Source organism: Amphiura filiformis, chromosome 8 (genome assembly GCF_039555335.1).
Source record: "Amphiura filiformis chromosome 8, Afil_fr2py, whole genome shotgun sequence".
Classification (NCBI taxonomy): Eukaryota; Metazoa; Echinodermata; class Ophiuroidea; order Amphilepidida; family Amphiuridae; genus Amphiura; species Amphiura filiformis.
Window position 1 is genome coordinate 7,076,239 of NC_092635.1, and position 16,520 is coordinate 7,092,758.

Below are 16,520 nucleotides of genomic sequence, written 5' to 3' on the forward strand. Positions count from 1 at the left end.
AAGTGGAATGGCCCCTAAGATCTCCTTATCTTACCCCTCTGGATTTCGTCTTGTAGGGCTATCTGAAAAGGTTTTCACAACTCAGAACTCCAGAGATACATAATTTTACAAGTTAATATCCACGGGAAGGATAGATCTCTCATAAGACGTGGTGTGAATGCCATGTTGAGGAGCTGATATCTGCATACAGAGGAATTGTGACTATGCACTGGTGGTCATGTGGAAGGCTAAGACTGTTAATTACTGTAAAAGAAGTGGTTAAACATGCGATCTTCATGTTGCTTTGATTTTAATTGACTTCGCGCAACTGCATTTCATATTAATAGCCACACGCCAGTGATTTAAAGCCATATTATAACATTTTCAAACAAAATAGATTAGCATTTCTTTGCCATAAAATGTTAGCTTTTACTGTCAGATATATCCCTTTTATTTTTGAGCCGAACAACTACGGCAAAGCAAAGAAAATTGGAATTTACTACCAGCGCACATGTCGCCAATACGTATACCACTCCTTCGGTCATGTTGTGGTACGACCCTTTGTTGTGTATATCACCGTCCCGCACGCCGTGTACGTACTGTGTGTTATGAACACCGTGTATGCGTTCGACTAATAATTCCATCGTAATAATAAAGCGCCGAATCCGGCGTTTTATTCAAAATCTCGGATTTTGACAAAACTACAGCACCTAGAGTCTTGATTTTTGCAGGGTATATTGGTTTAATAAAGTACAATTTAATCGTGTAAAAAGGGGATTTTAAAAATTCAGTGAGGGCGTCTTCCTCAGCAAATGTTATAATATGGCTTTAACAGTTGTGGGAGGACAAGATCTTGATTCAGCTATCAATTGAAATATTTTGACCAAATACTTTTTAATCTAGTGGCATTTTTGGATAGCTGAATCAAGATCTTAACACTGTGCAGTCATTCACAATGTGCCAGGATTGCGTGTGTTTATTGTCTTCAACAATATAATTTGAACAAGTTCTAACTCTCCTTTGTACTATCAAGTGCTTCTTAATCAAATTAGGAATGTGATTTGATTAAGCAAGCCATGCCTGGGCGTTGGAGAATCATTACATCAGTATTGATATTTGGAGTATTTCATTACTTCTCAGGCGTGCGTAGCAACCACTAACAGACTGTAGCATGGGACTAATGTACTGAAACGTCAAGTGGATAGACTAATTCCTGGCAACATATATTTCATTTAACTTGTAAAAAGTCACGTGAATAAGCAATCTGTTTAATATTTGGTTAGAGTACCTTGGTTTGAAATAGCTCAGTCTGTTACCAAGTGCTTTTGGAGTAACATTGCGACATGGTGAGAGAAGAGACAGCTAAATTAACAAAAATGGGTTCTGATAATCCAAATGATTACAACGTAACAAATCGCGATTTCCAAACAATTCTGTCACCATGGATGCAGATTCTGTTTCTCGGTATCGATATAGTACTGTTTTTTACCATAGTTATTGGAAACACTTTGGTTATTCTTTCAGTAGCATTAAGTCGACGGCTGCAAACGCCAACTTATATTTTTGTGGCAAGTTTAGCCGGTGCTGATTTATTCGTCGGTGTTGTTTGCATACCGGTAGATGCTGTTATGGCCCTCGGGTTCTTTGATGCATTGACATCATGGAGTTGCCTTGTAGGCAGTTCCATGATTATGGCTATGTCAGTGTGTTCTGTTATGCACCTGACAGTTATAGCATACGATAGGTACTTAGCCATCACAAAACCCTTTGAATATTTCGTAAAGATGGGTCCGAAGCGAGTCGTTGCTTATATCACTTTTGCATGGACAATGGCAGCCTTTTTTGGTTTGGCGCCAATTTTCGGATGGAATCGTCTGGATAACTATACCACTCCATACTGTGATCTTTTATACGTCCAAGCATTGAGTATTCGAATTACAGTGATTGTTTTAAGCGTGTTTGTTCCTATGAATATAATGGCATATATGTATTTATCTATGTTTAAGGTAGCACTTAATGCAAGGCGACAAATCGCGGCTGTAAATGCGGCTATTGATTCTATAAACTCAACAAATCACGATACAAATTCTGTATCTGGACAGAATCAACGTCGGACTCGCTTAAAACGTGATTTGAAAGCCGCCAAGACCGTTGCACTAATTCTGGGATGTTTCATATTAGCTTGGACGCCTGCATCAGCTATCACCGTCATCGATATTTTCTTTAAGGACACTCACAAGCTTTTACTCTACGAACTTATCTTCTACAAGATGGCTTTCAGTAATTCCGCCATGAATTGGCTTATTTACGGATTTCGTAATCGGGATTTTCGTTTTATGTTTTTGATGCTCACTGGAAAGATTTTCAGATGCAAATGTTGGAGAAATCAAATCAACAACGCTAACGATAAATTGAGTATTATTGATAGACCTACTTGTACTGTAGATCTTGGACCATCAACGCCGTAATTTATCCAAAACTATAATTCTCTCGGAGCTAGTCAACATTACTTGATAGAAAGTGACACAGATAGACATGGACCTATTATCTGGTAGCCACGCCACGTTGTTATGGGTAATCGATCAGTAACTCGGTGAATCGGCTAATGTATGCCTTTTTGAGCTTGCGGTTTACTCATCACACTCGTGGGCTGTATAAGAACAAAGGGTACCTCTCGCTCAAGTAGGCGCGTTCACATAACTTTATTTTGATCACCTATTGACAGCAGGCTGCTTGGTAAAGCGTCCATATGCTGTCAGGTTAATTTCCGATTTAATGGCGGAACCCTTTTGTCTTGAACCAATCGGTACCAATCGATGAATAGCTTGTCGGGAAATCAAATCGGTACAAAGGAAAGGTGCGTTACGTAATCTATTTCACTCCATTCTTATTAAAACCTCCTTGGTTGACACATTGGCGATTTAAACAATAAATAACATACGTATTTGAAATGAATTATATATAATATGACAAAGGAATACAGTGATTGTACGAGGGTTTCTTTTAATTTTATGCGTCTGCTTTACTTTTTTACTGATTCAAGTACAAATAGTAACATTGGGCTATTCCAGAAAATAAATGCACACCCCCTATGGAGGAGTAACATTTTAATCAAAGAAATGTCTGGATTTAAAAGTCTGCTTTCTGAAAACGACTGGAATTCCAGTTGCCAATGTCGCTTGAAAAGGCTTGAACGAAAAATCACGGAAATGTCTAAAATGAGCTCTCAAATTCAGAATTTCTGACTTTGGACTATTTTTCTGCTGCATTTGTTCGCCTTTCGACACTTAGAAAGTCTGGATTTCCAACAATCACGACTGGACAAAAATTCCGGAAATCCGTACTCCTCTATAGGGGGTGTGCATCTATTGTCTGGAATAGCCTATTGATGGTTTTTGTTATTCTGGATAAAACATGAATAATGACCATGATAACAAACAAATACACTGTATGCTAAAAAGTTAACTTAATGTTTCATGCGTCTGTTTTATTATTCCTTCAATTAGAGTGATACATTATTAGCTTTTTGCCATTTTGGTTTAATGCCATTACCAAAAGCATTCTCATGTTATTCTGCAAAGATATCTAACAATGAGCGAGCTAAGTAATGATGTTTTAAGGTCACTAAATGTTTTGGTCAGAATGAATATGGATAATATTTAAATTGTCATTACAACTACATAATTATCGTAATCAAGAAAGAAATGGTACATCTGTTTTAATTCACGTGTTTCATACACCTATTTTGATTTGCTTTGATATTTCTTGATTAATTTTTTACCGTCTTTAATCGTGAAGTTTTTACTCCTAAAAATGCCCATTGAAATTTTTGAACAGTTTTTATTCCCCAAAATGCCCATTAAACCTTTTGAAACACGAGGCCATATTACTGTATATCTCATTGACAATAATTTGACGTAATTTGCAGAACCTAATTTTGATAGGATTCTGTTGGTAACATTTCTAGCTATTTCTCCTGCAAGAATTTGTACTGAGAGTTAAGTGTGGCCCGTAAACGTATCAATTTTGGACCCCTTAGAACATCCCAATTTTTGATTAATGTAAACCTCGCCATTTATTCAGAAGACTTGTTGGTGTAGTCTGCATTTCATCTGTCGATCAAAAAAATTGAATTTGAAAATCGTTTTATCTTTAGGCCAAAGTTGGGGTATAAATAATTTATACGTGTTGCAAGCACGAAATGTAATAGCTTCGATTTACTTTGGCTATCCTCGGAATGACGGCGTTCAATTAGGGAGCACACCACAAATTAAGCGTCCCATTAAATTGATACACACGTAGAAGTGCGTTTTTCCTTCTCGCGCTTTTAGACATTTTCGGCAAAAAATTGAATATAAAAATATCACTAATCAATTTCAAATCGATGATCATTTAATATATGTTTCAATATAATAGACTGGTTCTATTTTGGAAAATCGCGTTCCTAGCGGCAAGTTTGCGTAAAAGTTGTCAACCAGCTTTATTTATTTACTTATTTTTGTTCATTTGGGTATACTAAACTCGAATCTGTTGTCTGTTATGCAATATTTTGAGACCGTGACCTTCAAAAAGACCCCCAAATGACACCATAGGATCGCATAGGGGGGCAAAAATTATTTTTATTCCAATAACACTTTCAAATATGTCAAATTATTTGTCTGGCCCCACGAATCACAGAAATGTAATGTTTGTGGCTTTACGACCTAAGAAGTTATGGAGCACATAAGGTCACAGACAGCGGCGTAGCCAGTGGGGGCCGGTGCCGTCATGGCCGTCGGTTCATGGGTTAAAAATAGGCTATTATTCACCCAGGGTGACAGAAAAAAGGGGAGAATTCTAAAAAAAAATGATGAAAAATTGTGAATGAAATTGAATTTTACATACAAATTGTGTGTTTTTATGTTGGTATCGCCTATTATCCTTTTTTTTTTTGTCTTTTTTTTTTTTTCTTTTTTTTTTCAAACCATGCAAAAAAAAATGTGGGTCAACAAATCACAACTTCCGTCGGCAAAAAATATTTCCGTCGGTACATTTACAAGTTGTGCCCCCTCGGTTCAAAAATCCTGGCTACGCCACTGGTCACAGGTCGATTTGCTTGTGATATATAGGTCAAAAGTCCCAGTTTTCGTAAAAATTGAGGCAAAGCGTTCTTAGAACCAGTCTATAAGAGTAGTCTTCCGAATTAGTTTCGAGATATGGGTAGGGTTAGCTTCTACAATTTTCAAGATATCGGCCTCCAAACTTAAAATTCAGGACTCCATGCAAAGGAGTGTCTTTCTCTCATGTTTGTTTGTTTATTTTTGTTTGTTTGTTTGTTTGTTTGTTTGTTTGTTTGTTTAACCAGTTGGTCTGGGCAGACACACACACATGGATGCCCAATGAGACCAGGCTCAAACAAAATGCTCAAGCCAAGCTAAAAAGCTTAAGGTAGCTGCCTCGGATACAACACCCTTGCAGGAAAATAGCTACTATGTCAAATCAATCAGGACTATCCATTTAAATCTTATTTATAAGAATTGTAACAATTGTAATATCTAAGCCTGTATGGAGAGAAAAGACAGTAACAAACAGAATTGTTAAAAATAGCAATAAAAAGAAAGACCACTCCCAACAAATCAAGTGGTCAATGTTGCCTTTAGCCCATGGGTTGAGAAATAACAAATTAGATATTCTTATTTTTTGCCCCGGTACATAGGCTGTAGTTATTTATTTATAATTTAATCATCTGAAGGCATATTCTTCAGTGTTTTTCTCTGACGAAAATGGTATTGAATATTGATTTCATTTTCTTCAAACGCTGACAAAAGTGGTAACTGGTACAACGTAGCAACTATTCACAAAATTACAAATATTGCTTTGAGGGCATTATGAATTGGCCTTCTAATCATTAAATTTGAAATATTTAACTACAAAAGCAAGAAATGCAATTCCGATATTGCTTCGTCCAAAAATTAAGTACAAATTTGATTGATTTCATGTTACAGGTAAACGTATATTTATTATGTACCAGAAATTCAATAAGATTTTAGAATATATTATTATTGAAATTGTTTAAAAAACATACAGTACCAAATGACCAGCAGGGGAACTAAAAAGATCTGAAAAGATTCAAGAAGTAGTGTACACAACCAATGAAAACAAGTGTTAAAAGTGTTAAAAAATTTGAGTTTAAAATAAGGTTTGTTTAAGTTTTTTTTTAATCTAAATTTTAGGTGTTGTATATATTTAATAATTTTTAACATATATATATTTAAATTGTGCAGTTGTTCAAAGTATGCTAATACTATTTTGATACACAAAACGTTTTACAGAAAATGTCTATATGTTATACAGTATAACGGGTAAAAAACGTTTTAATAACATTCAGAAAACATTTTTGAAAACATTCTATATGCATAATGAATACCAAAGTCAACAAAAACTAACAAATAACCTGTCACAATGCCACTTGGGGATGAGTTTCTTTAAACTTGAATGACTGAATTTGGGTGCCAGGGTTGCCATTTTAGATTTGAGTTGCCAAGGTCATATCTTTGTCACCTAATAAAGAGATACAAGATTGAAGTCTTATAATTCCATTCCTCTGTAGGTCCATTGAGGAATATATCACATATTGGAACCAAAATACACCATAGGTTTTGGATTTGAGGGATATTTTGTCAAGACAATATTAGGTCTATTTGTCTCCGAGGTTAAGTTTGGGCAACACTGCTTCTTTCTATATATGAACAAGCACTCGGGGTGATAAGTTTACGATGAGGAAGTAGAAAGTAAACGGGTTGAACTTATATCTACTCGAGGTAAGTATTTGCATGTGAATAAAATTTAAAACATAATAATTATGGTAATAGAATAACTACACTATCAACATTGCATTTTTCTTCAAATCGTTATTCAATATACGACACAGATTACTGTGGCCAAGGTCTGCATTACACATACCTTACACATACACAATAGTGCACGACACGTAGGCGCAAGGAGGTTTAATATAAACATGGAGACCCAATAGATCACGTAATGCATTGTTCCATTGATACCGATTTGATTTGCCGACATGCTATTCATAAAAGTGTGCCATTTGTTTCGAACAAAAGGGTTCCATCAAATTGGTAACTGGCCGAGAGCAAATTAACGCTTTACCTGGCAGGTGACTGTCAATGAGTGATGAATAGAAAGTTAAGTAGGTCTACACCACTAAACAGTGGTACCATTGTTCTCACGTATCCCAAAGGTGTGTTTGTGCGTTTCTCAAGCCTATAAAGCAGGCTTTAGCTGTCGATGTACACATTTTTATAGCTTTTTATCACCCACATGACTTTAGTCACTTCAGTTAAATAAATTGAATGCTCTTGCTGATCGATGCACATGAGAATGTATTTTAATACATTCTTAAAAGCTGCCATATCTGCATGGCCATGTATCTCTCTCAAATCTGCATGGCTATGTATCTCTCTCAAATCTGTTAAGATTACATACCCAGCAAACACAAAACGTTTTCGACATCATTCGCAAAAGGTTATAAAAGGTTGTCAGAAAACGTTTAAATGTCGGGTTATATAAAGGGTATATTAAGAGTATAAAACGGTTTCATAACCTTAAAAAACATTTTTGATAATCTACTGCTCAGCAAACAAAAATGTTTTACAGAAAACGTTTAAATGTCGGGTTATATAAAGGGTATAAAAACGTTTTAATAACATTCCAATAACATTTTTGAAAACCTGATACAAAACATTCTAAACAGAATCATATTTTTGGGTTGAAAAAATATTTTGCGAAAAATGTTTGCCCAAAATATTTGCAATAACGTTTTAAATACGTTTTTATGATCTTTATTATAACCCGACATTTAAATGTTATTAAAACGTTTTGAAGAAAACATTTTAAGAACATTTCTGTGTTTGCTGGGGGCAAATATTTTAACATAATGTTATTTAATTGCAATTCTTTGTAAAAACCACATGTGCCTGCTAAAGGTCAAAATTTTTTTATTGCATGAGGTGAAAGGGCTTTGGTAGTAGGTTACAAAAAGTCACATCAAAAATTCCTCCGGAGCTTGTTGCCATAGCAACGGCAGATTTTATGATTTTGGCGATTTTTGCTTATTTTGGGGTGAAAATAAGGGAAAATATGTAATTTTCTGAATTGCTTCTGACTTTAAATTTGAGGTCACATTAAAAAAGCAACCTTACGACCATAAAGTATTATCTTTGTGCTTTCCCCAGATGTAAAAAATATATCAATAATATTTCCCTATGAGCAATTTTAGGGCTGGGCAACATTGCCACTTTCGCACTTTTGAAAAAATGCAATTTTTACCCTATCTTTGAAGTCTAAAAACTAATTTTGCTTGAGCACCCAGAATTATTTCCTCTTTGTTGGTACTTGGGCAGACATTGCCCTTCCAAATTTGGTAAAAAATCTCTGGGGCTATTTGACCTGTAAAGCCAGTGTTGCCAGAAAGTTTGATAATTTTCAAAAACTGCATTTTTCGAAATAATGCATTTTCTACATATTTACTCATGTAACCTTTAATACCACCAACTTAATTGAAATATTTGCACACTTTGCACACATGATTAGACACACAGTGCAACGGAAGCAACACTTTGAGGCTGGGGACAAGTCCTGTCCTGCAAAAACCGGTATTGCCAGAAAATCTTACTTTAATCCAAATTTCCAATTTGTGCGTTTTACAATTATTTATTCGTTTTAAAGTTTATACTATCAATGTTAGTTGAATAAAATGTGCATTTAAACATCATCTGATACAATACAGGTTCAGACACATGGGCAAGTTTCTCGACAGGTGGCTTAGTAAGCCTTAGGTTTAGGTGACCTCGAGGATACTAAGCCTAGTTTCGACCAAAAATGGTAATTTTACATGGGAAATATTTTGAAAAATGACATATGCATCTTGGAAAGTGTATCAGCTTATTAAGATGGATGTTTAGATCAAAAAAGTAAATCACAACATTTTTCTGTGACCTATGGTTTTTGACCTATGACCTCTTGGAATTCATAAATAGGCCTAAAATGCAGGTTTTTAATGATTTTGGTCATTTTGGGCAAAAATTGACTCTTTTTTACCATTTTTAGCAATTTTTTGCATTACAAAAGTTTAAATTACACTTACCTTTATTGATAAATAGAGCTTCTTTAATTTTAGGCTATTGAGAGAATTCAACGAGTATGCAGTTTCCATGGCAACGGCCATTAATGCTCATTTTTAAGCAAATATATCTGTCAAATAGAGCTAATTTCCCAGTAAAATTAACAAAAAATGTGTGTAAATGGCCGTTTCCATGGAAACTGTCATCTCTTTGAATTCTCCTAATAGCTTAAAATGTTATGCCAATCAAACATTTTTTTAGGCTTTTATGACAATCCTGTTAATGAGAATACACGAAACTGCTGATTCTTGATTACGAATCCACAAGACATAGCCGAGTGAACTCGTATCAAGGAATAACAGTTTCAAGTGTATTTGCTGATTTAAACCTTTGCTTTATACTAACAATAAGCCTATCAATACTCTCTAAAACTGTGGATTCTTAATGCATAGAAACGTGTCAAGTGTTCATTCGTAGAAAATAATCTACAGTAATGAATTGACGTCATAGCAATGGTTCAAGTACATTTTCCAGACATAAATTTGTGTGATGTAACCCCCCGGGATGTAACCTGCATGTAAATATATCAGATATTTGTGTAATCTAAAATATGAGAATGATGCGTTTTAAACCTGACTCAACAGGCTACACAATTTTTAACGAAACATGGCACACAAGGCTAACAAAGAATCGAGGCTATATTGTTATTTGTAGAAGAATCCAATTTCATGAATTTCATGCATTCCTACACCTCAATGGCAGCTATAGCTGCCCCCCCCCCATAGGTCTATCCCACCTGAAATGTAAAATGATGTGGTCTATCTTGGCAGTGGCGGATCCAGGGCAGTCAGAAAGGGGCGATTTGAGAAAAAACTAGATAAAAATGTACAAAATGGAGCGGCCATCGCGTCCCCCCTCAGAAGTAAGAAACTTTTGCAAAATGAAGACCTAATTGAAGCTATTTGGTGGACCATTTTGGCACTATTAGTGTGTAAAATTTTAGTTTGAAAAAGCCAAAAATTTGTCAAATGAGCGGTCCATGAAGCCTTTCGTGGAGAAGTTTTTCCCTATTATTGTAGGCCTATAAATTGTGTTAAACATATATTGACAAATGCGCGAAAGCATGAGGGAAAATAACCACCTGTATATGGATTACGCAGGGGTGTCAGAAGTTGGAAAATTTTGCAAAATGAAGGTCCAATTCAAGCCATTTGGTGCATCATTTTGCACTATTTAAACAGACAAAAGGGCCCGAATTCAATTTACAAACCTTGAGATTCGCATTTACTATTAAAGCATGCATGGATCGATGAAGTCAGTATGGACTAGGTCTTAGGGAACAAACCAAAAGATCGATGACGTCCTATATAAAACGAAATTAGTTTCGTTTAGGGGGGAGGTATAATTACTCCATTACGTTTGTAAAAAAACATCGGTCTAATGAAGAATATGTTAATATAATTTGTTAGCTTTTTTGCATCAAAATGTTGATTTAAAAAAAATAAAAAACAAACAAACTTTGCAAACCGTTTTAATATAAGAATAGTGCAATAATCAAAACTTTCACATGATTTGTATCAGTTGATTTACATTTTATGCGAACATTTTAAAAGTGTGTGATCATGTATGGTGTACCCGCGAGTATCGGGTGTCCGCAAACGTGCATGGATCCCACTAACTTGGACAAAAAAAAACCCAAATTAGGGGTGGTAGTTTTGGGTCCCTTTTCGTTGTTTTATGGCATCGGAACAACAAACAGATGTCTTAATTTAGGGGAGATATTCAATAAGGGTGTCAAATAATGCAAACGTCAATATTGATGCCCCCATGGGAGTTTGAAGTTTATATTATTGTGCGTATCATTCATTTTACCAGGCTACATTTTTAAACAAATGCTCGCATGCTTTGACGAACTCAAAAATTACAGGTATGGGTAAATTAATTGTCATATAATCTGGTAACACCATCATTGCCTAAGTTTAAAAACCTGTTTGAGATGGTGGTTAAAAATTGGTCAATTTTTGCCAAAAATGACCAAAATCATTAAAAACCTGCATTTTAGGCCTATTTATGAATTCCAAGAGGTCATAGGTCAAAAACCATAGGTCACAGAAAAATGTTGTGATTTACTTTTTTGATCTAAACATCCATCTTAATAAGCTGATACACTTTCCAAGATGCATATGTCATTTTTCAAAATATTTCCCATGTAAAAAATACCATTTTTGGTCGAAACTAGGCTTAGTATCCTCGAGGTCACCTAAGCCTAAGGCTTACTAAGCCACCTGTCGAGAAACTTGCCCATGTGTCTGAACCTGTATTGTATCAGATGATGTTTAAATGCACATTTTATTCAACTAACATTGATAGTATAAACTTTAAACCGAATAAATAACTTTAAAACGCACAAATTGGAAATTTGGATTAAAGTAAGATTTTCTAGCAATACCGGTTTTTGCAGTCCACAGGACTTGTCCCCAGCCTCAAAGTGTTGCTTCCGTTGCACTGTGTGTCTAATCATGTGTGCAAAGTGTGCAAATATTTCAATTAAGTTGGTGGTATTAAAGGTTACATGAGTAAATATGTAGAAAATGCATTATTTCGAAAAATGCATTTTTTGAAAATTATCAAACTTTCTGGCAACACTGGCTTTACAGGTCAAATAGCCCCAGAGATTTTTACCAAATTTGGAAGGGGCAATGTCTACCCAAGTACCAACAAAGAGGAAATAATTCTGGGTGCTCAAGCAAAATTAGTTTTTAGACTTCAAAGATAGGGTAAAAATTGCATTTTTTCAAAAGTGCGAAAGTGGCAATGTTGCCCAGCCCTAAAATTGCACATAGGGAAATATTATTGAAATATTTTTTACATCTGGGGAAAGCACAAAGATAATACTTTATGGTCGTAAGGTTGCTTTTTTAATGTGACCTCAAATTTAAAGTCTAAAGCAATTCAGAAAATTACATATTTTCCCTTATTTTCACCCCAAAATAAGCAAAAATCGCCAAAATCATAACATCTGCCGTTGCTATGGCAACAAGCTCCGGAGGAATTTTTGATGTGACTTTTTGTAACCTACTACCAAAGCCCTTTCACCTCATGCAATAAAAATTTTTTGACCGTTAGCAGGCACATGTGGTTTTTACAAAGAATTGCAATTAAGTGTTGACAAAATATTTGGTAAAAAATGTTTGTGAAAATAGTTTACAATAACATTTTTGAAAACATTTTAAAAATATTGTTGTAGTGTGTTTTCATACAAAACGTTTTAAAATGTTTTCATGACCTTTATATAACCCGACATTTTAATGTTATTAAAATGTTTTTACCTAAACCAACAGCCAAAATATAACTTATTTAAAACGTTTTAAAAACGTTTTTGTGTTTGCTGGGTAGGCCCCAGCTATAGCAATGTCAATGTCCATGTCTCATTACTGTACCACGTGAGCTGTAGAAGAAGCATTTTTGGTAAATATCACATTTTTAGCCAAAATTACTCATGCGCGACATTTGACCCCAAATGGGTCATGTCAAATGTAAAGTATGGGGAAATGAACACTGTGAAAAATGATCGTAAACGGATGCCCGTATTTCAAATTTCCCGTAATTTTACGGGAACCAGCCGTAAGCAAAAAAGCTTTTTTGTGATTAGAGCTAGCTACCTACCTCCACACGCACCCACACATCTACATGTAATACTACAACAAACCCATGTGTATCACTAACTCCCACTTCATCCTGCTTAAACACACTGAAAGTAAAATTTAAATTCCGTAATTACTGGTCCCCGTAAAAGTACGGGGAAACCACTGGCAGCAAATTATCCCGTAAAAACAACAAATTACAGGATAACCGGAAAATTTGCTGCCAGTGGTTTCCCCATACTTTTACGGGGACCAGTAAAATTACGGAATTTTTAAAATTGGTCCAATCAAGCTCAAATTCAACAGGAATGATCCTTACGACATTCTTAAAATGTTAAAAATATTAATTACCCCCAAAGGTCAAAATTTAGGGGGTCTAAGGTCAAATTTTAAATTGGTCCAATCGAGCTAAATCCGACACGGGTTTGAGAATGTGTTAATTAAGACAGCAATATGATCTTTAGAATCTAATTTCTGAGACATGCTTATTTGTTTTATCTCTGGTATTTTCCTTGCAGCTAACAATAATTTTGTTTTCAATGCTAGATAAGATACTAGGTAATCACCTAAAATAAGCCACTTTGGGTATAAATTGTCTTCTTTTTGTCTTAGTTTGCGAGCAGGTTCTTACAAAGTAAATATTGAGCACATTTTAATTGTTGCTTTTTTTAAATTATTCATCGCACAGATACATCAAAATGGGTGCTTCAATTGGTAAACTGGAAGCGGGCAATATTGACCTCCATGAAATTATTGGAGAAGGTAGATTTGGGTCTGTCAGACGTGTCTCATTTAAGAAGCCCTACAAAGGATACAAGGGAGCTGCAGGCAAAACAGTAGTCTATGGGTTGGGAAAGAAAGAGGTGGAAACCATGAGACAACTCAAACATCCGAATATCGTTGACTTCCTAGGAATTTGTGAAACTGTAGGTTGCAATCTTATTCTAATGGAATATGCACCAAATGGTTCACTGCATGATTACCTACACGATCCGTCAAAGCCTTTATCACATGAGTTACAGAGAAAGTGGGCATACGAATCGGCACTTGCAATCGAATATCTCCATGTACAGAACTTCCTGCACAAGGACATTAAGCCTCAAAACTGCCTTCTCTTTCAAGACAACCTGTTGAAGCTGAGTGATTTTGGTCTGTCACGTGAGATAGAAGAGTCTCAGACAACATCTAGCCAGAAGGGATTAACCTTTCGCTACATGGCACCAGAAATTCATGTGGGGAATAAACATGGAAGAGCTATCTTTTCCGAAGCAGCTGATGTATGGGCATATGGTATGGTGCTACTAGAAATCTGCACAAGGAAACCACCGTTTGAGCACTTGGAATGGCACAGGGTGGCCTTTGAAGTGGGCAGTGGAAACACTGAGCCATCGATACCTGAAGGCTGCCACAAAGAGCTGTCATACATCATGCAGCAATGCTGGAATAGTGACCCTAAAGAGCGACCTACAATGTCGTTTATTGTAATGGGCATGGAGCTATTTTAACATGGAGAAGCAATAGATTACGTAACGAATTGTTCCTTTGTGCCGATTTGATTTGCCGACAAGCTATTCATCAAGAGGTACATTTTGTTCATGACAAAAGGGTTCCGCCATTAAATCGGTTACTGACCTGACACTGACAGTGTTTTAACGCTTTACCAGACAGGCTACTGCCAGTAAGTGATGAAACGAAAGTCACGTGAAAGCGCCTATTTGAGCGAGAGGTACCTTTTGTAGTAGCCGAAAGCACAAAGGCACACGTTAGCCGGCGATGTACAGTTATATACCGCCCACCTTATTTCAGGCGCACCATTTAAACAAATTGAATAGAGTTGCTGATCGATTACCCATAACAACGTTATAGGCCTATTCAATAAAGTCAAATGGAATTTGTTTATATCACGAATATCCATTTTAAAAGCCAGAGGGAGTGAGTGAGTGAAGGAGGGAGGGGTGAAAAAAGAAGAAAGGCGATCGAGAGGGGAGGGAAGGGATCAAGACAAAAAGAATCCTTTTATATCATAGAACGAAGATGGTATTTAAATATCAAAAGCATCTCCCTGGTGGTAGGACTAACCACAATTTAAACCAAGTCTAATGTAAGACCTATATCTAACTTGCGGTGTGCAATATGGACAGACAACGTACAAATAAATACATTATTACATTTATAAAATTAAACGTAAGTTACCCATAAAAAGTCCATGGGCATTATTGAAATTGATGTAAAGGTAAAGGTTACAAGATTTAATTGTCATATTTTCCAGAATGAAGCTTAGAACGACTGCCTTTGATTTATGAAAAATAAGGAATAGTTTGGGGATACTTTATTTTTGCCGATTTTCAATTCCAAGTACTGCCGATTTATCGGTTTTGACCCTGGTACGCTTCTTATCCCGTGAACGGAAATATTCATTGGTGATATCCCTTTGTAACGGAAATGTTTGGACTAGAAAACAAGCTCAATGACCTATCCACGTATTGTTTAACACGTAGGCCAAACTAAATAATATTCTTTAAATAATTGTGATCATAATAATAATTGTGTTTAGGATGTGTCAAGTGTTCATGTGAAAAAATGCTTTTTAAGAAAAAAACAGAGCACCCGCTATTCTGAAGTCTCTCTGAACCCCCTTTAACTGACCTCCATTTAGACCAGGTCTAATGTAAGACCTATATCTAACTTGCGGTGGGCAATATGGACAGTCAACGAACAAATAAATACATTATTACATTTATAATATAAAACTCTTAAAACCATTCAAACTGGACTCGCGTTTTTTTAGAGGCTATGGTATATCGCACCTTTTATCCTCAGGTGCATGCATCTTTAGGCCGTCTGTTGATCTGGCGATAATGGTCATCATTGACCACTGGTGAGATAGTGTTGCCAGATGTCGTTGATTTAGAGTCAAACTTCTTGCGAATGTTCCTGACTACATAATTGTAGGCCCCTGCCAACGACCCTTGGCAACACTATCTCACCAGTGGTGAAAAGATGACCAATTGCCGCCAGATCAACAGACGGCCCGCGGCCTGAAGGTGCACCAATGCAGGATAAAAACCGTAAGTCTAGTAAAATGGTTTTCAGAGTTTAATTTTATATTTAATTATAGGAGCCTACTTGGATGCATGGGCGTCAATCCGGGGGGCAGGGGGACACGTCCCCTTCACACTTTGGGATGGGGGACACAATATCATATGCCCCCTCCCCCACGTTTCGGCAAATACTTACGTCTACCTTAGGCCTATAGTAAAAATACAGGCAATATTCGGTATTATAGCTTGATTTTGAACATTTTCTTGTGCTCCGCGCGCAAATTCAAATTCACCTTCATTTCAAATTTAAATTTACATTCAAATTCACTATGAGGGTTACAATAGTATTAACAAGTTTTGTGTGAACAAACAGAACAATACTCGCATGTCCGCGTAAACTTGACCGGTGAAAAGCACTTTGTAAGCGCTCTTTAGCAAAGTCATAGTTCATTGAATTTACAACCGTATGACAAATCAGGCGAAAACAGGGGGGAGGAATAATAACTTTTCGCACAAGATTTGCAATTTAAAGAGAATTGGCCATTGGGCTATTCCAGAAAATAGATTCACACCCCCCTATAGAGGAGTTCGGATTTCCAGACTTTTTGTCGAGTCGTGATTGTTGGAAATCCAGACTTTCAAAGTGTCCAAAGGCGAAAAAATCCAGAAGAAAAATAGTCCAAAGTCAGAAATCCTGAATTTAATAGCTCATTTTAGACATTTCCGTGATTTAGTTGGAT

General features: G+C 36.0%; 2 protein-coding genes across 2 annotated transcripts; both read left to right on the top strand.

Moving 5' to 3' along the window:
* The first annotated feature begins 1,322 nt into the window (after positions 1–1,322).
* LOC140158444 (adenosine receptor A1-like) lies at positions 1,323–2,447 on the top strand. Its single transcript, XM_072181536.1, has one exon. The coding sequence runs from the start codon at positions 1,323–1,325 to the stop codon at positions 2,445–2,447; it is 1,125 nt and encodes a 374-aa protein (XP_072037637.1).
* A 4,228-nt stretch (positions 2,448–6,675) lies between these two features.
* Positions 6,676–14,594, top strand: LOC140158206 (mitogen-activated protein kinase kinase kinase 12-like). The gene is made up of 2 exons (XM_072181330.1): positions 6,676–6,779; positions 13,428–14,594. Exon 2 carries the CDS (start codon positions 13,438–13,440, stop codon positions 14,242–14,244), a length of 807 nt encoding a protein of 268 aa, XP_072037431.1. The 5' UTR covers positions 6,676–6,779; positions 13,428–13,437; the 3' UTR covers positions 14,245–14,594.
* The last annotated feature ends 1,926 nt before the right edge of the window (positions 14,595–16,520 follow it).